This window comes from Blennius ocellaris, assembly GCF_963422515.1.
Source record: "Blennius ocellaris genome assembly, chromosome: 5".
NCBI classification, from domain to species: Eukaryota; Metazoa; Chordata; class Actinopteri; order Blenniiformes; family Blenniidae; genus Blennius; species Blennius ocellaris.
In genome coordinates this window covers 21,546,758-21,566,521 of record NC_137654.1, presented here as the reverse complement: position 1 = coordinate 21,566,521, position 19,764 = coordinate 21,546,758, and the positions used below count along the sequence as shown (strand labels likewise).

Below are 19,764 nucleotides of genomic sequence, written 5' to 3'. Positions count from 1 at the left end.
AAGGCACTGAAGGTGTGAAAAGTCGTGTGTGTCTTGGTTTGTGTATGTGTGTGTAAAACTTGTGTGTGTGATGAGATTTAATTTTTTTGCATACTACGACGGCAGTGGTAAATACAAGAGTGAATGTGTTTCTAGATGGTAGTATTGATCAAGTCAATATTTGATCATAACCCAAACAGCATAGATCATACGTGTGAGATTTTTTTTTAACATGAAATATGTTGTGACTTCAGCATCTTGTAAAATGAAAATGAGCTTATGTTTCTGCATAAAGCAGTAAAAAAAAAAAATCTCCACAGATTATTAAAATGATTTAATGGGTTGGAATGAGAGGTGTTCGTTCCATTATTAAAAGCGTGTGAAATTCTGAATGTGATGTTAAACTGTAGAATAGCCTGGAAGAAAGAGTGCCACAATGTAAACATGTTTACTCTCTAGGCAACATACAGGTAATTTTATGAAAAACACAATCAGGTGTGAGTGATATGCGCACTCATGTCTGGAAATGACTAATCACATAAATGTGTTTGGACTGATGAAGCAGTAAAACAACAAGGGAAATCCATTTACAGTAAATAAAGAAAAACATATCTGGTTCGAATTATGCTTGGAATTCAGAAACCTATGTTTGAGAGAAAGTTGCCATTTAAATTGCCCTATATATATATATATATATATATATATATATATATATATATATATATATATATATATATATATATAAACCAGGTTATATATAAAATGTATATAATATAATTAATACAAAATCATTATTAATTATCATTATTAATAGTAAATAAGAGAAGTAAAGTAGACTGAAAGAAATTAGCATATTTAATTATAAACCGATGTTTTTGTCATTTTCTGGATTGTCTGACTGATGTCAGCCCTTATCTATTTACACAAAAAGAAATAATGCTGATAAAATTGTAATAAAAACATTATACAACTTCATAGTAATGTATTCTTCGTCGTCTAAAGCAAAAACGCCGACATGGATTTCTAAAATCTAACTCAGAGCTCGAAGCAATAAAATATTAACTGTGGAACTATTGTGACGCTCGTCGGCACGGCACAGTTCTCCGTCGGACGGTAATATGTACCGGACCATTTCAGTCAAGGGGGATCAGCTGATTTCTGTGAATAAACAGTTCTTAACGAAAGGAGCTTTATTATGTGCACTTTGCTGGTTTTGGACATGCAGACTCGTTGTAGTTTCTCACACTGATCTCCGGATCGGAGCTGCTGTCAGATTTTAAACCGACGCTTGTTGATTTATTGAGGAAATGTTTGCTAAATCCTTTCGTGTCAAATCCAACACCGTCATTAAAGGATCGGACAGGTGAGGCAGAGTTCTTACATCTTTAGTTTATTGGACTCAGTCGTGTTGAAAATCAGATTTAGAGGGTAATGTGAGCTGTGTTTTGGTTCTTGCCTCCAGGAGGAAACTCAAGGCGGACATTTCTGCAGCTTTTCCTTCTCTGTCTGCTGATGAGCTGTCCGAGCTGATCCCTAACAAAGAGGAACTGAATGTTGTGAAGATATACGCACACAAAGGAGATGCTGTTATCTTGTATGTTCTCCAGAAAAACCCACTCTTCTTTGAGTTGGAGAAACTACTTTATCCCACAGGTAATAATCCAGACAGACATATCATATTGACATGACGGAGACAAACCGATCAAACGTATAACCATGTGTTCATTATTTTATTTCCAGTCTATTTGCTTTGGCGGTACCCTGCTCTGCTCCCAACCTTCAGGACATGGGCACCTGTGCTTCAGAAGTTAATTGGCGGAGCGGGTATGTGGCTACTCATAAAGCACTTTGAGTTACATTCACTGTCTGAAAGGTGGTTCAAAAAGATCGATTGATTCATCTGTACATGATGATAAAAAATCACGTTTTTGTTGTTTTTTTTCTCTCCCAAAGATCTCATGCTGCCAGGTGTAGTGGTGCCTCCATGTGGGCTCCCAGATGTGAAAAAGGGAGCCTGCTGTGCAGTCTCGGTAGTCAGCAATAGGTGTGTTGTACTAACATATCTGTAAGACATAATTATTCCATCTTCTCTATTAAAAATAAAATAAAATTACCAAAGCTTTCCTTGGATTGGCAGGGCACCTGTTGCTGTTGGGACAGCATCAATATCCAGTGAAGAGATGCACAGTTTGGGAATGAAAGGGAGAGGCGTGTCTGTTCTCCACACATACATGGATCATCTCTGGTGAGCAGATCATTCATTCATACACATACACTGTAAAGGCCAGGTGTTCAGGTCTGTAACTCCACAGCCACACTTCAGTCAGTGGCAGAGTTGGACTTTCCTCCGCACACACAGCGACCACACTTGCAAGCAGTAGCATATTTACAGACAAGAAAAGGGCCACCAGGATGTGGCCCCAGGGCTTCCATGTTTACTGGCTTAAGTTTAATTCCAAAAAAGGCTTGACTGTGCATCCATTTTTAGCTTCAGTAATGATTAAAAATATCTTTTCAGTTTATAAATCTCTCAATGATCCTATTTATCAAACATGCTTTTATCATATGAGTTTAGCTGAAAAAAAAACACACAGTGAGACATCCTCTGGCTATGAACCCACATTGGTGGAGTGCAGCACACAATATCCACTGCTTTAAAATCACATTTAACCTTAAAGTGGCTCTTGTGTTTTGCTCACCAGAAGATATGAAATCAAAAACAATATCATAGAAAGTTGAATTTGTCATTGGAAAGTGAACCACAATCTTTCAAGCTTCTTCATTATAATTTTAATAATAATAGCCCACAGCTATTCAAATGAAATAAACCATTTGGAAACTGTCGTGTGAAGTCTGAGTAAGTCCGTTTTTATGCAGTGTAAATCTCATAAAACACTCCGAAAGTTGAGTGTAAGGACAAAGTGTGTGAGGGAAAAGCGCTAAATCAACAGGAATGACGACCACAGCCTGGAGAAGATTGCCAAACAAAGCGGATTTTTAAAACCTGCGTGTCTTCACACGGAGGAGACTGAGGCTGGAGTTCAAGCTTCAAAAGTCACCACTTGGAGAGATGTCCACAGAGTGGTTCCCAACAGTTCTTTCCAGTGTCAATCAGAGGTACCAGAGGCAGCATGAGTCGAGTCTGAGCTGTGCTGAGTGGAAGGAGGAAGTGGATAGTCCAGAAAAAAACAAACTGTACCACTCCCTATGGGGATTTATCTTCTTTCATTTAACTTGTCTTATTCATAGTTGACCTCAACTATACATGCTGGAAAGCGGTGGGCTGACGGGGGTCGAAGGTCATTCTCTGGGAAACCACAGTGGTGACCTGTCAGCAGTGAGATTCCGACCTGTGAACTTCTGATCACAAGCTCATTTCTCTCGCCTCCAGGAGAGAAAAGTAAATTTTGCAGTCTGTTTGTTTTTTTAAAGTCAGGTCCCAGAGTCTGAATGAAATGTGGTAAGACTCAGATTCCAACAGTTTCAAGTCCCGTTGTCTCACTGTGTTTCCCATGTATCCGCATTCTTTAACTCTTTATTCAGCTTTGGGTGTTTTGCTTCCTTTGTTTACAAGTCATCTCTTTATAAACGCATTTTATTTATGATCAGTTGAATGTCTGAGCCTTTGAATGCGGATATCTTCCAACCAATGTGTGGCCAAGTGACCGTTCGGTTTTAAGCGAATGATGGAGCGTTGACAGCAAAAGGGTGCAGCAGTGAAAATGCCATTTCCTTTTCGGATCCCAGCGGACTCTGACACAGAGCAGGTGACGCACAAACGGGTCACCTTTCCATCACCAATTAGACTTGAAGGTATGCAACGGGACTTTGTGGGGAACTTTTGGATTTTAAATCACTTCCTCTTTCGACAACTTTTCCACCCAAAGAACTTTGCTTTGGAGAATATGATATTAGTGTGTGTGTTTGATTGACTGACCTGAGTACCACAGATAATCAAAGGGAAGATGGACCCCAGACCCATGTACCCCTTAAGGCCACTGAGCAACCTGAGCTTCTCATAACAACACAGGATGATCATCTCCATGTGATACATCATACTGAAGCAGTGATTTGTAAAAACAGAACCTTCACGTGTTGAGAACAGTCATAAAAACATTTTTTTCTGTAATTGCTTTTTCAACTAATGTCATGAAATGATGTAATTCGTAACCCCAAGACCTCCAAATATAAAATGAAGGACTTTTTTTTTTTTCCAGTTTGGGTTAAATAAATGTGAAAGAAGCTGATGAGAAAAAGTCAGAAGATATGATTATTTTTAAGTTTACGAAAATGATAAATCATTTGATCATGCGCCGAACATTTTGTTCTTGTTTATTGAAGCTGTATTGAAACGCAGCTCGAAAGTCCCAGAATATCCTCTTTCTTCAATGTGTTAGGGCATTTGGAGACAAGTCGGGTCCTCCATCTGTGACCGATGAAGATTGTGAAGAAGGGATGATTGAGGAGGAGTGCGACGTCCCCGAGGAAGCTGAGGAGGACGAGATTCTTGAAGAGCTGTCGGAGGATCGGCGGTGTCCCGATGATTTGGCCTGCAGTGGCATTGAGGAGCTGAGCATCGCAGAGCAGGGGGAGGAGAAAGGTGAAGAGGGCAGCGAGGAAGAAAACGACCAGGCGGACCAGAAAACACCACAGGGTATCGCAACTTTTCACAGCCGCCTCCATCATTGTTCTGATACAGAACATCCAGAAAGTATTCCCAGCGCTTGACTTTCCCCCACACTTTGTTACAGCCTTATTGTGAAATGGATTAAATTGATTTCTTTCCCTCAAATTTCTACACACGATACTTCAAAATAAAAATACAAAATTTGAAATATTTGAAAAAAAGACAGTAAGGAATCACGTGTACTTAAGTATTTGCCGTCTTTGTCATAAAGATGTAAATGGAGCTCCTATTTCCACTGATCATCCATAGGAGGTTTGAACCACTTCATTGAAGTCCACCTGTGGTAAATTCAGTCGACTGGACACGATTTAGAAAGGGACTCGCCAGCTATATAAGGTCCCACAATGGACAGTACAATCACAGACAAAACCAAGCATGAAGTCAAAGGAATTGTCTGTTGACCGCCGAGACACGGCCCAGGAACACTTCTGCTGCTGGGAAGGTCCCGATGAGTCCAGTGGCCGCCATCATGAGGCAAATATTAAACTCTGGCATGAATGTCCTGGCCTCATGTTTGCAGGAAGTCAGCCACAACCAACCCGACAGGTGAAGCATGGTGGTGGCAGCATCGCGCTGTGGAGATGCTTTTCAGCAACAGGCACTGGGACACTAGTCAGAATGGAGTGAAAGACAAATGCAGCAGTGAAAAGAAATGTCCTTGGGAGAATTTTGAGTTTGATTGTGACCTGACAGTACGTGGACAAAGTGAAGAGCGTGCATTCGCATACATTCTGGATGCTCTGTTAGATTCACTTGTTGGTGAAGGTTGAATGTTGCTCAGTGGAGCTATTTATAAACTCTGCATCAAAGGTCGTCCAGCAGAACAAGATTCAGTTTCCTGAGCAACATTATCCCTGATCCACAGTTCATTGAGGCGATCTCCTCTGTGATTACAGCGCAGCCTCATGTGCTTGTTGGGTAACTGTTGTGACTCTTATTGTTGCGTCATGTTCATTCAACCGGAGAGTTGAGATTTTGGACGCGGCAAAATTGGATCACATTAAGAGAGAAGGGGGATGTGACTGGGCTCATGCTCTGATTTTTACAGAGATAATGGATGCCCTGCTACTGCAATGCTTTATGCATGCTCTGAAGAGCAAGGTGAAGAAGTCGGAGCTCCCTCTGCTGACGAGTACATTTCTCCGCAACCACATGTTCTCCTGCTGGTAAAGTACAGCTCTTCTTTTTGTGAGTGACAGGAGAGCAGATTGTTTGTGCTGAAAATGAAAGTTCTTTATGTTTCAGCCCAAGCGGAAAACAAATCGATCTCAAGAAGTCCAGTTATAAAAAGGTACAGTGGTTGTGCAGAATGCAAATGTTTTGTTCCTGTAAATAAAAACTTCAAACCGCGAGTATGCATGTTTCCTATCAAATAGCTTTCCAAGTTCCTGCAGACCATGCAGCAGCAGCATAAACTCGTGCGGGTTAAGGAACTCGCCAAAGGTGTGGAGAGCATTGTGGAGGTGGACTGGAAAAATTTCGAGTAAGTCAAGCCTTGGCTCAACATGAAGGAATTCCTGAATGGGATTTCAACAAACGGGCTTTTGAAATTGTTGTTGTCTCTCGTATCACCATGATGTGTCGTAGACTGCGTTCCTTCAGCCTTCCAGAGGAGAAGGATGTTGAAGCATCGCCTGTGCAGGATGGAGGGAGGGGAGAAATTCCCTACAGTCCTCCAGAGATCACAACCCTGTACTCTGTGCCGGCTCGGCTGGAGCCTCTCTTCCTGGATGCAAACAAGAGGTGTGTGTGTGTGTGCGCGCGCGCGTGTGTGTGTGTTTTTTTAACCCTGCCCCATCATGCAGCCTCACATTTGCAAACTTCAAACAGCAGGAACACGTGATTGAGAGCTGAAGCTTGTGTTTGCTTAGAAGAGACTGATTCCTCGGTAGTTCTGGCAGGGCTGACCCTCACTTCTGGCCTTTCTGCACGGGGATAATACAATATTCCCCAGTCACAAAACCCCATTTTCTTCCTCTTTAGCAATGCCTGGGAATCACTTGCTTCCTCTGTAACTTACCTTCTTGATATCTTTCTTCCTCTGGGGATCTGGGAAGCTTTTTTCTATCACACTTTTACAGTAATTTATCTTCATTTTGCCAGCAGACGGCAGCGCTGATGAATGGAGACTTTATTGTTAAAAGCCTTTCTCCCCGCTGTTTTTTTTTGGGGCATGTTTATGTGAGAAAAGCACATGTGTTGCTGAAACTATGATGTTTATAACATCACATTCATAACATCATGGCAGGACTTCAATAAGCCACTGCGGCGTGTCGCCATGCACAGCACTTTAATTTTGAAAACAAGCTATTTCCTTCACATGTGTTTAAAATAAACTATACTGAGGTGAATCTTTCAGGTGAGGATTCATTCAGTCATTCTTCAAATACAAGTTTTCAAGGCAATAGTGGATGTGACTACTTCTTTATTTTTGTATTTTGTATTTTTTTTTTGAAATCTTCATTTTGTGACACATGTGATGTTGAAATGGTGTCAAGTCACAGAACAGTGGAAAATATCCAGAGCTGAAGGCTATACATCTCCATAAATCTCTTGTGTTTGCGCGTCTGCATGGTGTGTTCTCTGCAGGAAAGGAGCAACGATGCACCCGGCAGAAGTGAGAAGTATCATCACAGAGTATGTGAAGAGGAACGAGCTGGTGGCTGTAAACAACAAGAAGTAAGAAGCCACTCGCGCTTTCTTCAGGGCTAATATAGAGGTTTCTTTTTTTGTTTTGTTTAAGTAATAGACACTGAATGAATCATTCTTGTCGTTTGTGTCGACAGAATTTGAAAGAGGTTGACTTGTGCTCCATTTTGTGTTTCTGAGAACAGTTGAAAAATGTATTAATGCATTGGAATTTCACAATCAAATTATGTTTTCTTGTCAGCTAGTTCAACACACAAAGAGCAAGTGGAGCGCTCCCTCTTTTATTTTTAAACGGAGCGCAGTGGTGAAAGGGAGCCTCACAGAGCTGACCTCGGTTCATGTAATGTTATTAAAATCCGCTAAAATTGTTAACTGCCACTTTGAAACTGAATAGACATCTCATGTCTTATTAGCTCATGGCATGATTTGCACATCTTTTGATGTGCAGCAGAACAGAAATTCCATGAGATTTGTGGTGGAGTTGGCAGAGCTTAACAAGGCATCATGTTTCCTGTTTAGTTCCACCATCTGACTCGAGTCCTCCTCCCCCCCTCAACAGTTATGTGACAATAAATCCCACTCTATGTGACTGCCTGCTGGAGAAGTCAGAGTACCAGGAGATAGAGTCTCTCAAGTGGGATGATCTTTTTACCAGGTAAAGTTTTTTTATTCCTATTTTCCAGTTCTAGAAATAACCGCTTGGTTCGGAGGAGCCTACTTCAGACCTTAGTTTCCACTTTTTCATCAATTCATTATGCTGCTAGTCAGAAAATAAACCTTGGATGTCCTCAAAACACAATTCATCAATCCCATTAAATGTACTGTATGTGATTTCTTGTCCAGCATACTAACTTCATAGCCAGATTGTGAAAGCTTTTTGAAAAGACACTGAACTTTATATTACTTTGGGATTTCTTCAACTATCAGTTGTAAAAAGTTATGTCACTTTACTCCCTTTCACTGTTTTTCCACATTTCTCGCCAGTGTTTTTGTTCATACTGATGTTAAAATGGTACAAAACATTGTAAGACGCCAGCTGTAGCCCAATGCAGCTCACCAGCTTTCAGATTTGGCCTCTTCAATAATTCATGTTCATTTACATTTGTTTGTAGTTTATTTTATGAATTGAGTCAGGATTGTATTGTTTCATAACCCACTGTCACTTTTACTAAAGAACCTCACATCTGTGTTTACAAGCACTCTCTCTAATCATTGATGAGCGATAAACAATAAACAACTTTATTGTCCTGTTGTTAACAGGACTTTGGGAAGAATGCAGGAGTGCTATGAAGTGGTTTACCCTGGACAAGCTCCCATAATAAAGAAAGGACATATTGAGCCTATCGACATCTCAGTGGGCTCCCGAGGATCCAATAAGAAGGTGACGACCACTGCTACAAGTCAATACATGGCCAGCTGTAAATCAGCGTGATGGTGGTAATACCCGAGATGTGTGTGTGTGTGCAGGTGACTCTTGTGAAGCACCTGGAGGTGTACGGTGTGGACCCAGCAGCCGTGGCTGCTGCTCTGCAGCACCGAGTTCAGGCCAGCTCCGTGCTCCAGCCTGTTCCTGGAGCCAGAGACCGAGTCTCCGTCCAAATCCAAGGAAACCAGATTCATCAAGTTGGCAGTTTGCTACTGGGTATGGGACTCGATCACTTTCAAAATATCTTTATAATCATTACTTTAGTTGTGCTTATTGAACTTAGATTTTTTTTTTGGGGGGCGGGGGGGTAATTACAGATCATTATCAAATCCCTCGCAAGTACATCCAAGGACTGGACAAAGCTCCCAAAAGTGGCAAGAAGAAGTAGTCTTTGAACCTGCTGTGCCAGCTGTTTGCTGTCAATCAAGTTAATTTACTTTGTGTAAACAACAACAGCTCATTCATAAAAAAAATAAAGTCTTCTTCTGAAGGTCAATGAATGAAACTTTGAGTGTATTGTTGTGCTTTGATCTCCAAAGACACCACATGGAAAAAGTACCTCAGCCGGGTGTGATTTGTGATGTGGTGAAAGCAAAAGGGAAAACCTGAAGTCGATATGATGTCAAACAATTGGCCATTAAGGAAAAAAATAAAACTTTACAACTGTGCATTTTAGTGAAACATAAATATTCTCATAATACTCTTCAGATGCATTGCTGGACTCACCTCGGATCAATCAATAATGTAACAATGGCTAATAACGTAATAGATTTGGCAATGTTACATGTAATAAAAACCAAAAATGGAATTGCTTTCCAATAATGTAATAAAATATTACTCGTATTGCTTATATCCTCAATGAATAATGGTGACTGGGATATCCAACATGTTTAATCAGCAAACTGCAAAACCACTTATTTCTAAGAAATTCTGTCTTATTTATGAAATATGCAATTATTGACTGCAATTATTTAATGTTCCAAAAAAAAAAAAAAAAATGTCTGCTCAATTTCGTCTTGAGTGGGCTGGACCAGTAAAATGTCAAAATAACTTTTAGAATTAAACTTTAATGTTTTTCTTTGTTGTGGCGCAGAGCACCAAGAAATGACTGTGTTGGATTTGGTGCTATATAAATCAAGTTGAATTGGAAATGTCTATTTTCACAAAAAATGAAACACAACTCAAAATAACTACAATTTCAAAGTCAATTTTAATGACGTGTTCTGGTGCAAAACACAGTAAACCCCCCCCCCAAAACAATACTTCTCGTACAGCTGTTGCATTATGCATATTTTTACAAACTCAACCTTAGAGGCTACTGCTCAGGTCTCAGTGTTGCATTGTGTTCACTTAAGAAATTGGTTAAAATGAAAAATCTCAATGTTTTCTTTGTAATTTTTACTTGCATGGTGGCAGGCTGGATTGGAGCCTCTTGAAGGCCGGCGTTGGCCCACGGGCTTTATGTTTCAAGTCAGTTTTGACCCTCAATGTGAGGACTTTAATTTAGCTTTTCAAGACATTTATCTGATGTTTTTAAACCAGCGTGCCGGTACAGTAAGGTCAGTCACTTTAGGGGGGTAAGTTTACATTTTATTCCCCTCCCACAGTAAAAATAAGATGAGGTCCATGTCAACCAGAGAGCGGTATGTATCTCTCCACCCCTCCCAGTGGACCAGACCAGTTGGTTTTCACTTGCATGTAATTGTTTTCTGCTGGCAAAGAGAACACGAACTAAATCCTCCCAGCTTTGCACACACCGATCGATCACTGATGTGAGCATGTGTGTCTTTATAGCTGACAGCATAAATATTTGTCAGCACTGCATTAATCTGTCATATTTTTAGCTGGCTGTGCAGTCCTGCTGTTATTGAGCTTTAAAAATACACTTTTTCAGTCGGCCAATGGTGGAGAGGCCGTAAACAAGGAGGGAGAGACTGATGGGGACCAAATGTCAACGCATAAATCCAAAAGGAAGTGTTGTGGTTGATGATTACAGCTTTAGGATTGTTAGGCTGGCTGCATTCAACCTGCAGTTGGTGTTTTTTAAGTTACGGCTTCCCGATGGTTTATTATGTGAGTCAGTTAAAGATCGGAGGTTGGTCTCTGTGCTGTAGCAGTTTAAGACACGTAGTTTTTTTTTTGGGGGGGGGGGGGGTTGAGTAAACCACTGCAGACAAAGAGACAAGCTCCAACAATAGTGACAAGAGCCCGTTGTTGATTTAAGAACATTTTTTGTGAATGAATTTTTAAACTACTACAGTGTTTGATTTAGTGACCAAACCACATCAAAGACAATCAAACATGTCTTCTGTTGGAAAAATGCTTGCAAGCTCTTCACATAATTTTTCACTGCTCTTCATTTGTTGTTTTTCTGAAAAAAAAAAAGTTTTTTTTATTTTTTTTAAGTTTATGTATTTAATTGAGGCTGTAAACATGGTCTCAGTTATGTTTCGGTCACAAATCCAGTGATCTATTTCAGAGTGTTTTTTTCAGTTTGTACTATTTTGGTGGACGCAAAATGAATTTGTGCCCATTATTTTTTTTCGCCCTGAAATCCCACTGGTTGATTGTCTCAGTCTGTAGTGGTCAACAAAGAGGCTCTCTTCACACAATGATTTCCATACAGCTGCATGCAGCAAATTCAAAATTATGTGAATGAATATTATCGCATCTTGTCCATTTGGAACTGATTATAGATGCATCTGTAACTAACTGGTAATTTAGATTATTAAAAGCAAAGAACTTCACATGGTAGAGGACAGGATGAACCATCAAACGTGTGGGTCTGTAAACGTAAGCAATGACCTTTTTGGTTGTTAATTTTTTTGTTTTTGTATTCATCCCTCCCATTAAACAGTGACAATTTCACACTGTCACCAGTTTTATTGTTACATCAAAGATCAGAGATCTGCTTGCTGTGTTATCCACTCATCACATGAGCTCTGTTCTCGGTGGTCTGTGGATAAAAGCCTATTAAAGTGTTTCAGTTTCATGGAATAATATTCACATATTGTGCAAACAATGGTGCAACATCCACTATGAATGAATGAATGTGATTCTATATATGGCTATAATAATGAAGTGGGAGCAATTTAAACAGTTTTGGGTTGTGTAAAAAGAAAAAAACTATGAACTCCTTTTTTATTCATTCAAACATTTTCTGCAATCACACAATATACACTATTTCATGATAAATGATTAAATTATAGCTTGTGAAAATATAGTTTTACCAATTATATAATCTACACTTAAGTATACCCACACATACTTATCATACATACAAACACACCTCGTATGTCTAATTAACATGCCCGAAAAGGCGTAGGAAGACGTAAATGTATCAAATCGTACCCCTTCTCCAATATTTAATAATTATCTTTCTGTATTAAGAATAGTATTATATATGTAGATATAACAGTAATAATAGTATCCAATATAGAAGACTTATATACACACACATATACATATTTATCACATATATACACACACATAAATAAACACAACATTTTCAGTTTGCATTCATTCAGACAGTGCTCCCCTTCCCATTATGCCTTTTCACACCCGAACCCTACATAGAAATATATCTACAATCAACCGTGTATAGTCCTGTTTACAGTACAAAGATACACCATACAGTTTTCTCCCTGTTCTTCATCCCTATACTTGGTGAATATTTTAAGTCTGAGCCTTGTTTTAAACAGTCTCACATTGTTTCAGGTCTTGACTGAGTTTGTTTCAAATCCTCACTCCACTGACTGAAGTGCTCCTCCTCCTCATTGTTCTTCAAACACTCTTGTATCTGAAGTCCAGATTCCCCCTGTAGTCAACCCCCCCCCCCCCCCATCAGTAAAACGTTTCTTTATGTTGTCTGGTAGCTGTTTGATGTAGCTTGATGGTGTGATCACAACAGAAAGCATGCAACAACAACAAAAAACCACAAATTTTGAATTCATGTCATATCAATATTTCATAAATTTGTCAAAGAATGGCCTGTGCCATCCAAGGAATAAAATTATAGCCATGTTTATGAGAGGAAACTGAAATAATTTGATCAAATAAAGATGAGCTTGTTCAGTAAATGTATTAAATGTGGTGTGAGATTGAAGTGCATGTGGGATGAATTCCATTAAAGTGTTTTTCGGCAGCATGGTTGTTGATCAAGACGCTTAGTGTCAGTCTGACTGAAACATCTCAGCAGCTCTCGGACTGATCGCCATGAAAGTTGGCAAAAGCTTTTGTGAATCCTTCTGTCTTTACTGCTCCCCTCACTTTTCCTCTTAAAAACCACCAACTTTAAAGGGTTTGAATGCATCTTCATGCATTTCAGTTCATACAGACCTGAGCCAATTGGAAACAACCAGACTTCTGGAATGTATCTAATTCTCTGGTTTCTTTTTCAGTTATCAGCTAAAGCTTTTTCTTCACACAGATTCTTTTTATTATTTTTTTTACATTAATCAGAAATGTCAGAAGGTTTTTTGATCAAATACAATCATTGTCATTACAAATCACTGCACAGTATCCGTATGTTCACTGAGCATAATGCCTTGACTTGAATCCATACATGAACGAAACCTTATAGTCGTTTGTTGTATGCCTGCATACATCAGCTTAACTCTTAATGCTTACACAAACTTAGTTATGAAGTTCATTTAAGGATCTCTTGAAAAGGAAAAAAAAGGCATTTTTAAGTTACTCTCGGAAGTCCTAATTAAATTTAAAAAGTCATGCCATGACATTTACATCAAACGAGAAAGCTGCTTAAAACCTGCTGGTAATGTAAAGGACTAAACGCCAAAGCATAAACTCATCTATTTCCACTGCAGTGTCTAAACTGAGTATCCGGTTCAGGGTCTATGACCCAGTTTTCTTCCATTCACCTCTGATAACAGAAGAGCACTAAAATCATCAAGTGGGGATTTAACTGTTTTCTCTTTGCAGGTATGTCATCCCTGACAGCAAAGCAAGGCTGACATGCTGACTGAATTACCCGAGGAACACTTTCCCATATGAAAACCTGCTGTGTGGCTTATTTCAGATGGCTCTGCACCAAGTGTGTGACGTCTGAAGTTTTAACGCTTGCCTGCGTAACGCTCCCAGGCTGTTCACCGGACCACAAAGTCTCGGTCTCTCCGCTCGGCACGTTGACGTATTGGAGCCAAACAAGTGGGTCCAACAGAGTGATGAAGTCTGGCACAATCAGTGTTGGAATAGCTGTAGCTTCATGACACTTTTGTGTATGGCGAGGCTCGCTCCCGTGAACATTTGTCTCTCAATGTTAATGTCGAGCCACAATTTGAGTCTTCTTCTGGAAGTACTTACATTCATAAAATGGATAGTAAATCTACTACAAGTGTTGCAATCATAACAAAATAATCATGTATCTTCAACTTTGTTTATCTTTTAGCTTGAATTATATTCTGAATTCCCTGTATTATTCTGATTTTCATTGTATTTGGATGTGATGACCTTGTAAAGATAGAGTGTAGCTTGTGGTATTTTTCTCTCCAACATTCATAAACCGTGTCTCATCCGTTTCAACTGAAACCGCGTGCTCGCCATGAACTGAGCGTTCAAATCCTGCCCCCATCAATCACAATGGCTGATAGTAATGACAGGTTCACCTGATTCAGCCTCAGACTCATTCTGAGCCAGAAGGTCATCATCAAAACTTTGATATTTGTGTGCTGGAGGACTGAAATTGGTTCTGACACAGGACTTGACAGTGTATATCAGAAAAATAATCTTCATTCTTACGTTCTCTGATACCTCAGACGTCTGTTTTTCTAGTACCACAACACTTCCAGTAGTATCTGATCACATCAAGTCATTTCCAATATGTACAGCTGTATATGATAATTCAGTATGGGTAATATTTGGGACAAACTGAGATGCTTCGTCTCCATATGTCCCAAATGCTGCTTTGCTGAAGAGACTCACTGGCAGATGAAACTATTAAAATATCCAGAAAATGTTAATGTTCTGTACAACTGATTCTTTGTGTTCATCTGTTCTGGAGAAGTCACCAGGCTGACGACATTCGGACCAAGTTACTAACAGCCTGAACTCTCAGCCTCAGCTTCCCCATGTCCTGATTTCAGGTAAGAACATGTTTAAAGCATCTGTTGGGTTCATTGTTGTTGGATTGGTTTTGAAATGAAGTAGTCTGGACAGCAGTGTTGTTGTTGTTGTTGTTGTTGTTGTTTTCCAGTCTGTGTTGGCCTAGTGATGCCCTGCAGAAAGTCATCTGCACGCATACAACATGAAAAAAAAGTAGCAGTAACCAGAGCTCCCAAATGAAAAGGCATTGCAGTGCAAACTGTTCTTTTCAAAAGTATAGTAAAGCATTAGTCTTGACATGAATCTGAAATATTTGGGACGCCCTTCAAGTTGCAAATTTTTTGAGCAAAAGCCAATCGAGTTCACTCGGCCGCAACAGTCAAGAAAATATTTGACCCAGTTCATCATTTTTGTTGCTCAAATTAAGCTGCCAACCAGCCATTTCATTCGCCTATTTTCAATTGGTACCTCGGGTATTTCACAAAGTACACTGCACTCTGTATCATAAACAATAATACTTATCTTTTCAAAATCCTTCTGGCAGAAAGTGCAAAGGCCTCGCAATGAAAGCCTTTCATCCGTGTAACAGTCTGAGGAAGGGCACATGGGATATTAATTTCTTGAGGCCATGATTAATAGTTTTTTCCTGTTGTTTTTTCATTATCGAGGATATTGCTTTATTGGTTCTGGATTACCACACATGTACGATTGAAATGAAATGATTTTTAAAATCTTTTTCAAGTGTTTTTTTCATCATCACCAAATAATCTGCAATATCAATCTGTCGTCCTTTGCTTTAAAACAGCATTAAATGTAAAGTAACAGGTCCTACCGTTGAAGGAGTGGGTGCTGTCAAAAACGGGGCCGCACTTGGATTTAAATTGCAAGTCAAGTTAAATTGCAAGCAGCAGCAGGTTTATTGGCGTCCACCCACGGTGGACTTCAAACGCACTACAAGTGCAGGAAATGTCACTTAAAGAAACTTGTCTTGGGTGAAATGCTCTATTTGGAACAGCTGGCTGTCACTTCCTTTCGCCACAGTGGTAACGTAAACACCGTGAAATCTGTTATAGCTACTGTAGAAATGTAATGAAAGGCAACACGGCTCTCAATGGCTACACCTGGCTGGGGTCTGCACAGACATCTCTGTGGCCTCGCAACTGTTTCCCGAAAGGACTCTCATATCTTGATTAAAACTGTTAAAACAGCTTAAACTACAAGAAAAAGGAAGGAAGAAAAAAAAGTCAAACCAGGTTAAAGATCTGAATCACCTCCAAAATTGAATGGGAACTTCCATGGCCTTTATATTTATCTGTGGTGAAATGTCTGACAAGTAGTTTTGACGTAATCTTGCTAACAGACATACAAACACATGGCGATGATTGTATTACATCCTTGGTGGATGTTGGGGAAAAAAAGGATCAGGCTGATAAATATTTTTTTCAACACAAACAGAAACAGAGAAAAACACCTGGAGGCAAATGGCTGAAGCTTCAGAGTTGGTGGAGAGCAGACCGCCCAGTGGTTGTTTTTTTTCTCTCCGCCGGGGAAGAAGCAGCTCATCTGGAGATAATTTTACGTCTTTGGCTGTGGAGGGTCATCTAATAATTCACAGGTACTATTGTCTCCCCAGGTTGCCCGCAGCGATCTGGCTCGACTTAAATCTCTCGTGCAGCAGGGGTGCCGGCAACTCTGAGCAGCCACCCACTGTGGAGATAGTTGCTTTTACTGAAGCTGTGCCAACATCACTGCACACCACTCCGAGGTGCAGAGGTTACATAAGAATGTAAGCTGGTCATTAATTTTGAAACATTTCTGATGTCTGCATTTGGCACTTGCTGACTTGTGAAGGCACGTTGTTGGTGTTTGTGGTGCCATGTTGTCAGGGCCGATCACGACTTTGTCTCTCCTGATTCCCAAACCGTTCAGGCCTCGTGCTCACACCTCCGTAAAGTGACTCAAAGTAACAAATAAATCCTTTGTCGTATTTTTGTTGTTATCTTTATGTGACCAAAACTGTGAAAACAGCTAATGTACCACGCTGTATTTTCTGTTGCTACTGCAAGTGTTGAAGGTCATCAGTAGATTATAGACATTTGTTCATTTCAACAACGGCTCCATTTTGCCCGCACTTTTAGTTTAGATAACAGACACGCACATTGCATAATGTGTGTATTTTTTATTTTTTTTAATCTGACATCAAACATCAGTGCTGGTATGATTTACATGGAGAGAATGAGAAGACAAAAATGAACTGGACGTAGCGAGAGAAAGCACTAATCTGTTTTAATGTGTTATCTTTTTTTTCTGCTAATCCACTGAGGGACTTGAACTTATTATGTGGTTCATGAAAAGAAAAATGCACGTTTCACTAAACCTGTTCTCTTAACATGTAACCAACCGCTGAGTCTTGGCCCATCTTGAAAATATGTTTTCCTGGCATCTCTGCTTTTTTTTCTGTCTCCCCTCAAATGAAAGAGCACATACTTGAACACATTTCTCAGATTTATTTTTTCATTGTTCTACCAAATGAGTATGCAAATGTGTATGCAGTGTGCTGAAACGAAGGGGACACAATAGGAAGCAGATGCCAGAGAAAACCACAGACAAAAGAAAAGCAGTGACTGAACGTGCAGTATCAACAGTGGCAGTGTCCACGCAGAACACGCATACACATGCTGACCAGCACACAGAGCAATGATGAACCACTTCAATTAAAAATACAAATTTTAAAAAACAAGTCTAAATAATCAACAATTAGTCAGAGAGCTGGAACACACACAGTCTGTGTCGCCATCTGTTGGTTTCCATCCTCCACAGCAGGAATACCTCCACAGTTCAGAGTTGGAAAAGTGGAGCTTCGCTGGACTTTTACTGGTTTACATTTTAGCCTGAAAACTGCAATAGAATTCAGCCCAGGAGATTGAAATTAAATTGCCTCTTAAGAATGCACTGTGTTGGGTTCGAGCCAGAGAAATTAGTGTGGGAAAACACTGCAGGCCACTGCAGTGAAGCCTGGCTTTGACATCCGGCTTGGGGGAGGGAGCGTTTAGTGTAGTGACTGCTTGGTTTTGTTTTATATATTATTTTAATAGGTTATAGTACCTCACCTCGAAGCAAGAAGGTGCTCAATTCAAGTTTGGAGTGAAATTAACTGCTGTGTAAATGTCCTCTGGGTGTGAATGTGAGTGTGTGTCTGTTTCTCTGTGTTTGTCACGTAATCTCTCCAGGATGCTTTCAACTTCAGGATTGATAGTGAAGTGAAGGCGAAGATTATTGGATTGTGTTGAAATGTTGATTTGAAACTATTTCGTCAACATATATTTGGGACTTGGGGCTGAACCGTAATGGCATGTTTACTACAGTGATAAAGTATCCATCCATTCAGAGAATAATTCCTCTTTATTGTACTGAATGAATCTTGATCTGCTATAATACTTTAGCTAAAGGGTTTACTGATGTTTACGTTCCGTTCAGGACTCAAAACATCCACCGTAAAAGAATATTTATATAAAAATACATTTACTTTCTTGTTCAGCTGTCCCACATTTTGAGCAGATTCTTCTAAAATGTCCCTGATCCCACAGACAAGCTGCAGCACATCATCGTTCTGAGAGGATTGCGTTGCTAAAAGGGATTACACCAGTCCACATTTTTCATGGCCAAAACTGCTAAACCACTTTTATGAGAGGGAAAATAGAAAATAAATTCCTGACACAGGCAGATCTATTCAGAATGTTTGTCAGAATGGGAACAAGGCTGATGAGTCATGAACAGGTGAAAGATTATAATATTTTAATAAGGAGGTGTATAATTGATTGTTTAAGGTCAGGGTATTTGTGTGTGTGTGTGTGTGTGTGTGTGTGTGTGTGTGTGTGTGTGTGTGTGTGTGTGTGTGTGTGTGTGTGTGTGTGTGTGTGTGTGTGTGTGTGTGCAGACACACACACACGCACGTATATATAATGAAATTCTTTGAAAATGAAATTAAAAATGATAAATCTTTATTGTCCATCAGGATGTACGTATATTCTTTGGGGCTCACGTATACAAAGATTATTAGATCAATTAGATGCCGAAGAAACATCAAATATTAAAAAGTGTCCATGTACCAGCTGTGGTCCGGCTCAAAATATTCCATATCCAAAAGTATGTAAGAACCTCGAAATAAAGGCTAGTCTGAAATGTCTCTTAATGGAAAACCCTTATTAATTTGCTTTTCCTTGAATATTGAAAACTCTTTGACTTCTGTTCCAATTAAAAAGTTCTATTACGAGTAGCCATACACATAAAACGTATGCAATAATATAAAAGCATGCTGTCTTTTACAGTTATGAATATAAAAATATCCCCATTCAATTGATTATGTTTTGGGGTTTTTTGCACTTTTCAATTCTTCATCTTGATTTTTTCTATTTAACATCAAGAAGTTTATTAAAAGTCTTCATCAAAGTCCTCTTTAATTTGTCCCATTTGAACATTAAACGTCTTGTGAAAATATTTGGAAATGACGAAGAAAAAGTTTTATAAAAATTTGAGATTATCCACTGTATTTACACCTTTACCAACCATCTGTATACTGTAACTACAGCCATCTGGAGCTCTGGATCTCTTGATCTGTTGCAGATGTTGAATGTTAACTTCCATCAGCTGTTCTTTGCCATCCAGCTCCTGCGTCCGCTGCATTTTTTAATGGTTAGCCATGCTATGAAAGGGGATTATTGAGATCATGATATATGCTACCAATATTTATTTCAGACATGTTCAATTATATTCATATTTATAGCAAATCTGTATGGTGTTTTCTCCTTCTTTTCTAGATGTGGTGTAAAGAGCTTATGTTTAGTGAGCTTACATTACATAAAAAGGCTACCTCTTGTTATTTACAAAGCATGACTGTAGTGTTGCTTTTAACTGATTGTGAAACACCTTTTTTACAACTCACTTTTAACATCTATGTGAAATC

General features: G+C 39.4%; 1 protein-coding gene across 4 annotated transcripts; it reads left to right on the top strand.

Annotated features, from left to right (window-relative positions):
- Nucleotides 1–1,110: 1,110 nt before the first annotated feature.
- Nucleotides 1,111–13,810, top strand: eif2d (eukaryotic translation initiation factor 2D). Of its 4 annotated transcripts, none has more exons than XM_080497215.1 (15): nt 1,111–1,342; nt 1,442–1,632; nt 1,720–1,803; nt 1,933–2,023; nt 2,117–2,224; nt 4,377–4,633; nt 5,715–5,832; nt 5,912–5,957; nt 6,043–6,149; nt 6,254–6,409; nt 7,256–7,345; nt 7,875–7,970; nt 8,576–8,696; nt 8,783–8,957; nt 13,780–13,810. In XM_080497215.1, exons 1-15 carry the CDS (start codon nt 1,287–1,289, stop codon nt 13,800–13,802), a joined length of 1,719 nt encoding a protein of 572 aa, XP_080353341.1. In that variant the 5' UTR covers nt 1,111–1,286; the 3' UTR covers nt 13,803–13,810. The 4 variants fall into 4 exon arrangements, with proteins under 4 accessions (XP_080353341.1, XP_080353343.1, XP_080353342.1 ...); XM_080497217.1 differs by lacking the exon at nt 13,780–13,810 and adding an exon at nt 10,349–10,380; XM_080497216.1 differs by lacking the exon at nt 13,780–13,810 and adding an exon at nt 9,059–9,198 and having other exon boundaries at nt 4,377–4,579.
- The last annotated feature ends 5,954 nt before the right edge of the window (nt 13,811–19,764 follow it).

What these genes read in the sequence shown, in the direction of transcription:
- eif2d (XM_080497214.1), top strand. Translation starts at nt 1,287, where the DNA reads ATGTTTGCTAAATCCTTTCGTGTCAAATCCAACACCGTCATTAAAGGA. An exon ending in TTCCTGGATGCAAACAAGAG is followed by an intron (nt 6,410 to 7,255) that starts GTGTGTGTGTGT and finishes TGTTCTCTGCAG; the next exon opens with GAAAGGAGCAACGATGCACC. An exon ending in CCCGAGGATCCAATAAGAAG is followed by an intron (nt 8,697 to 8,782) that starts GTGACGACCACT and finishes GTGTGTGTGCAG; the next exon opens with GTGACTCTTGTGAAGCACCT.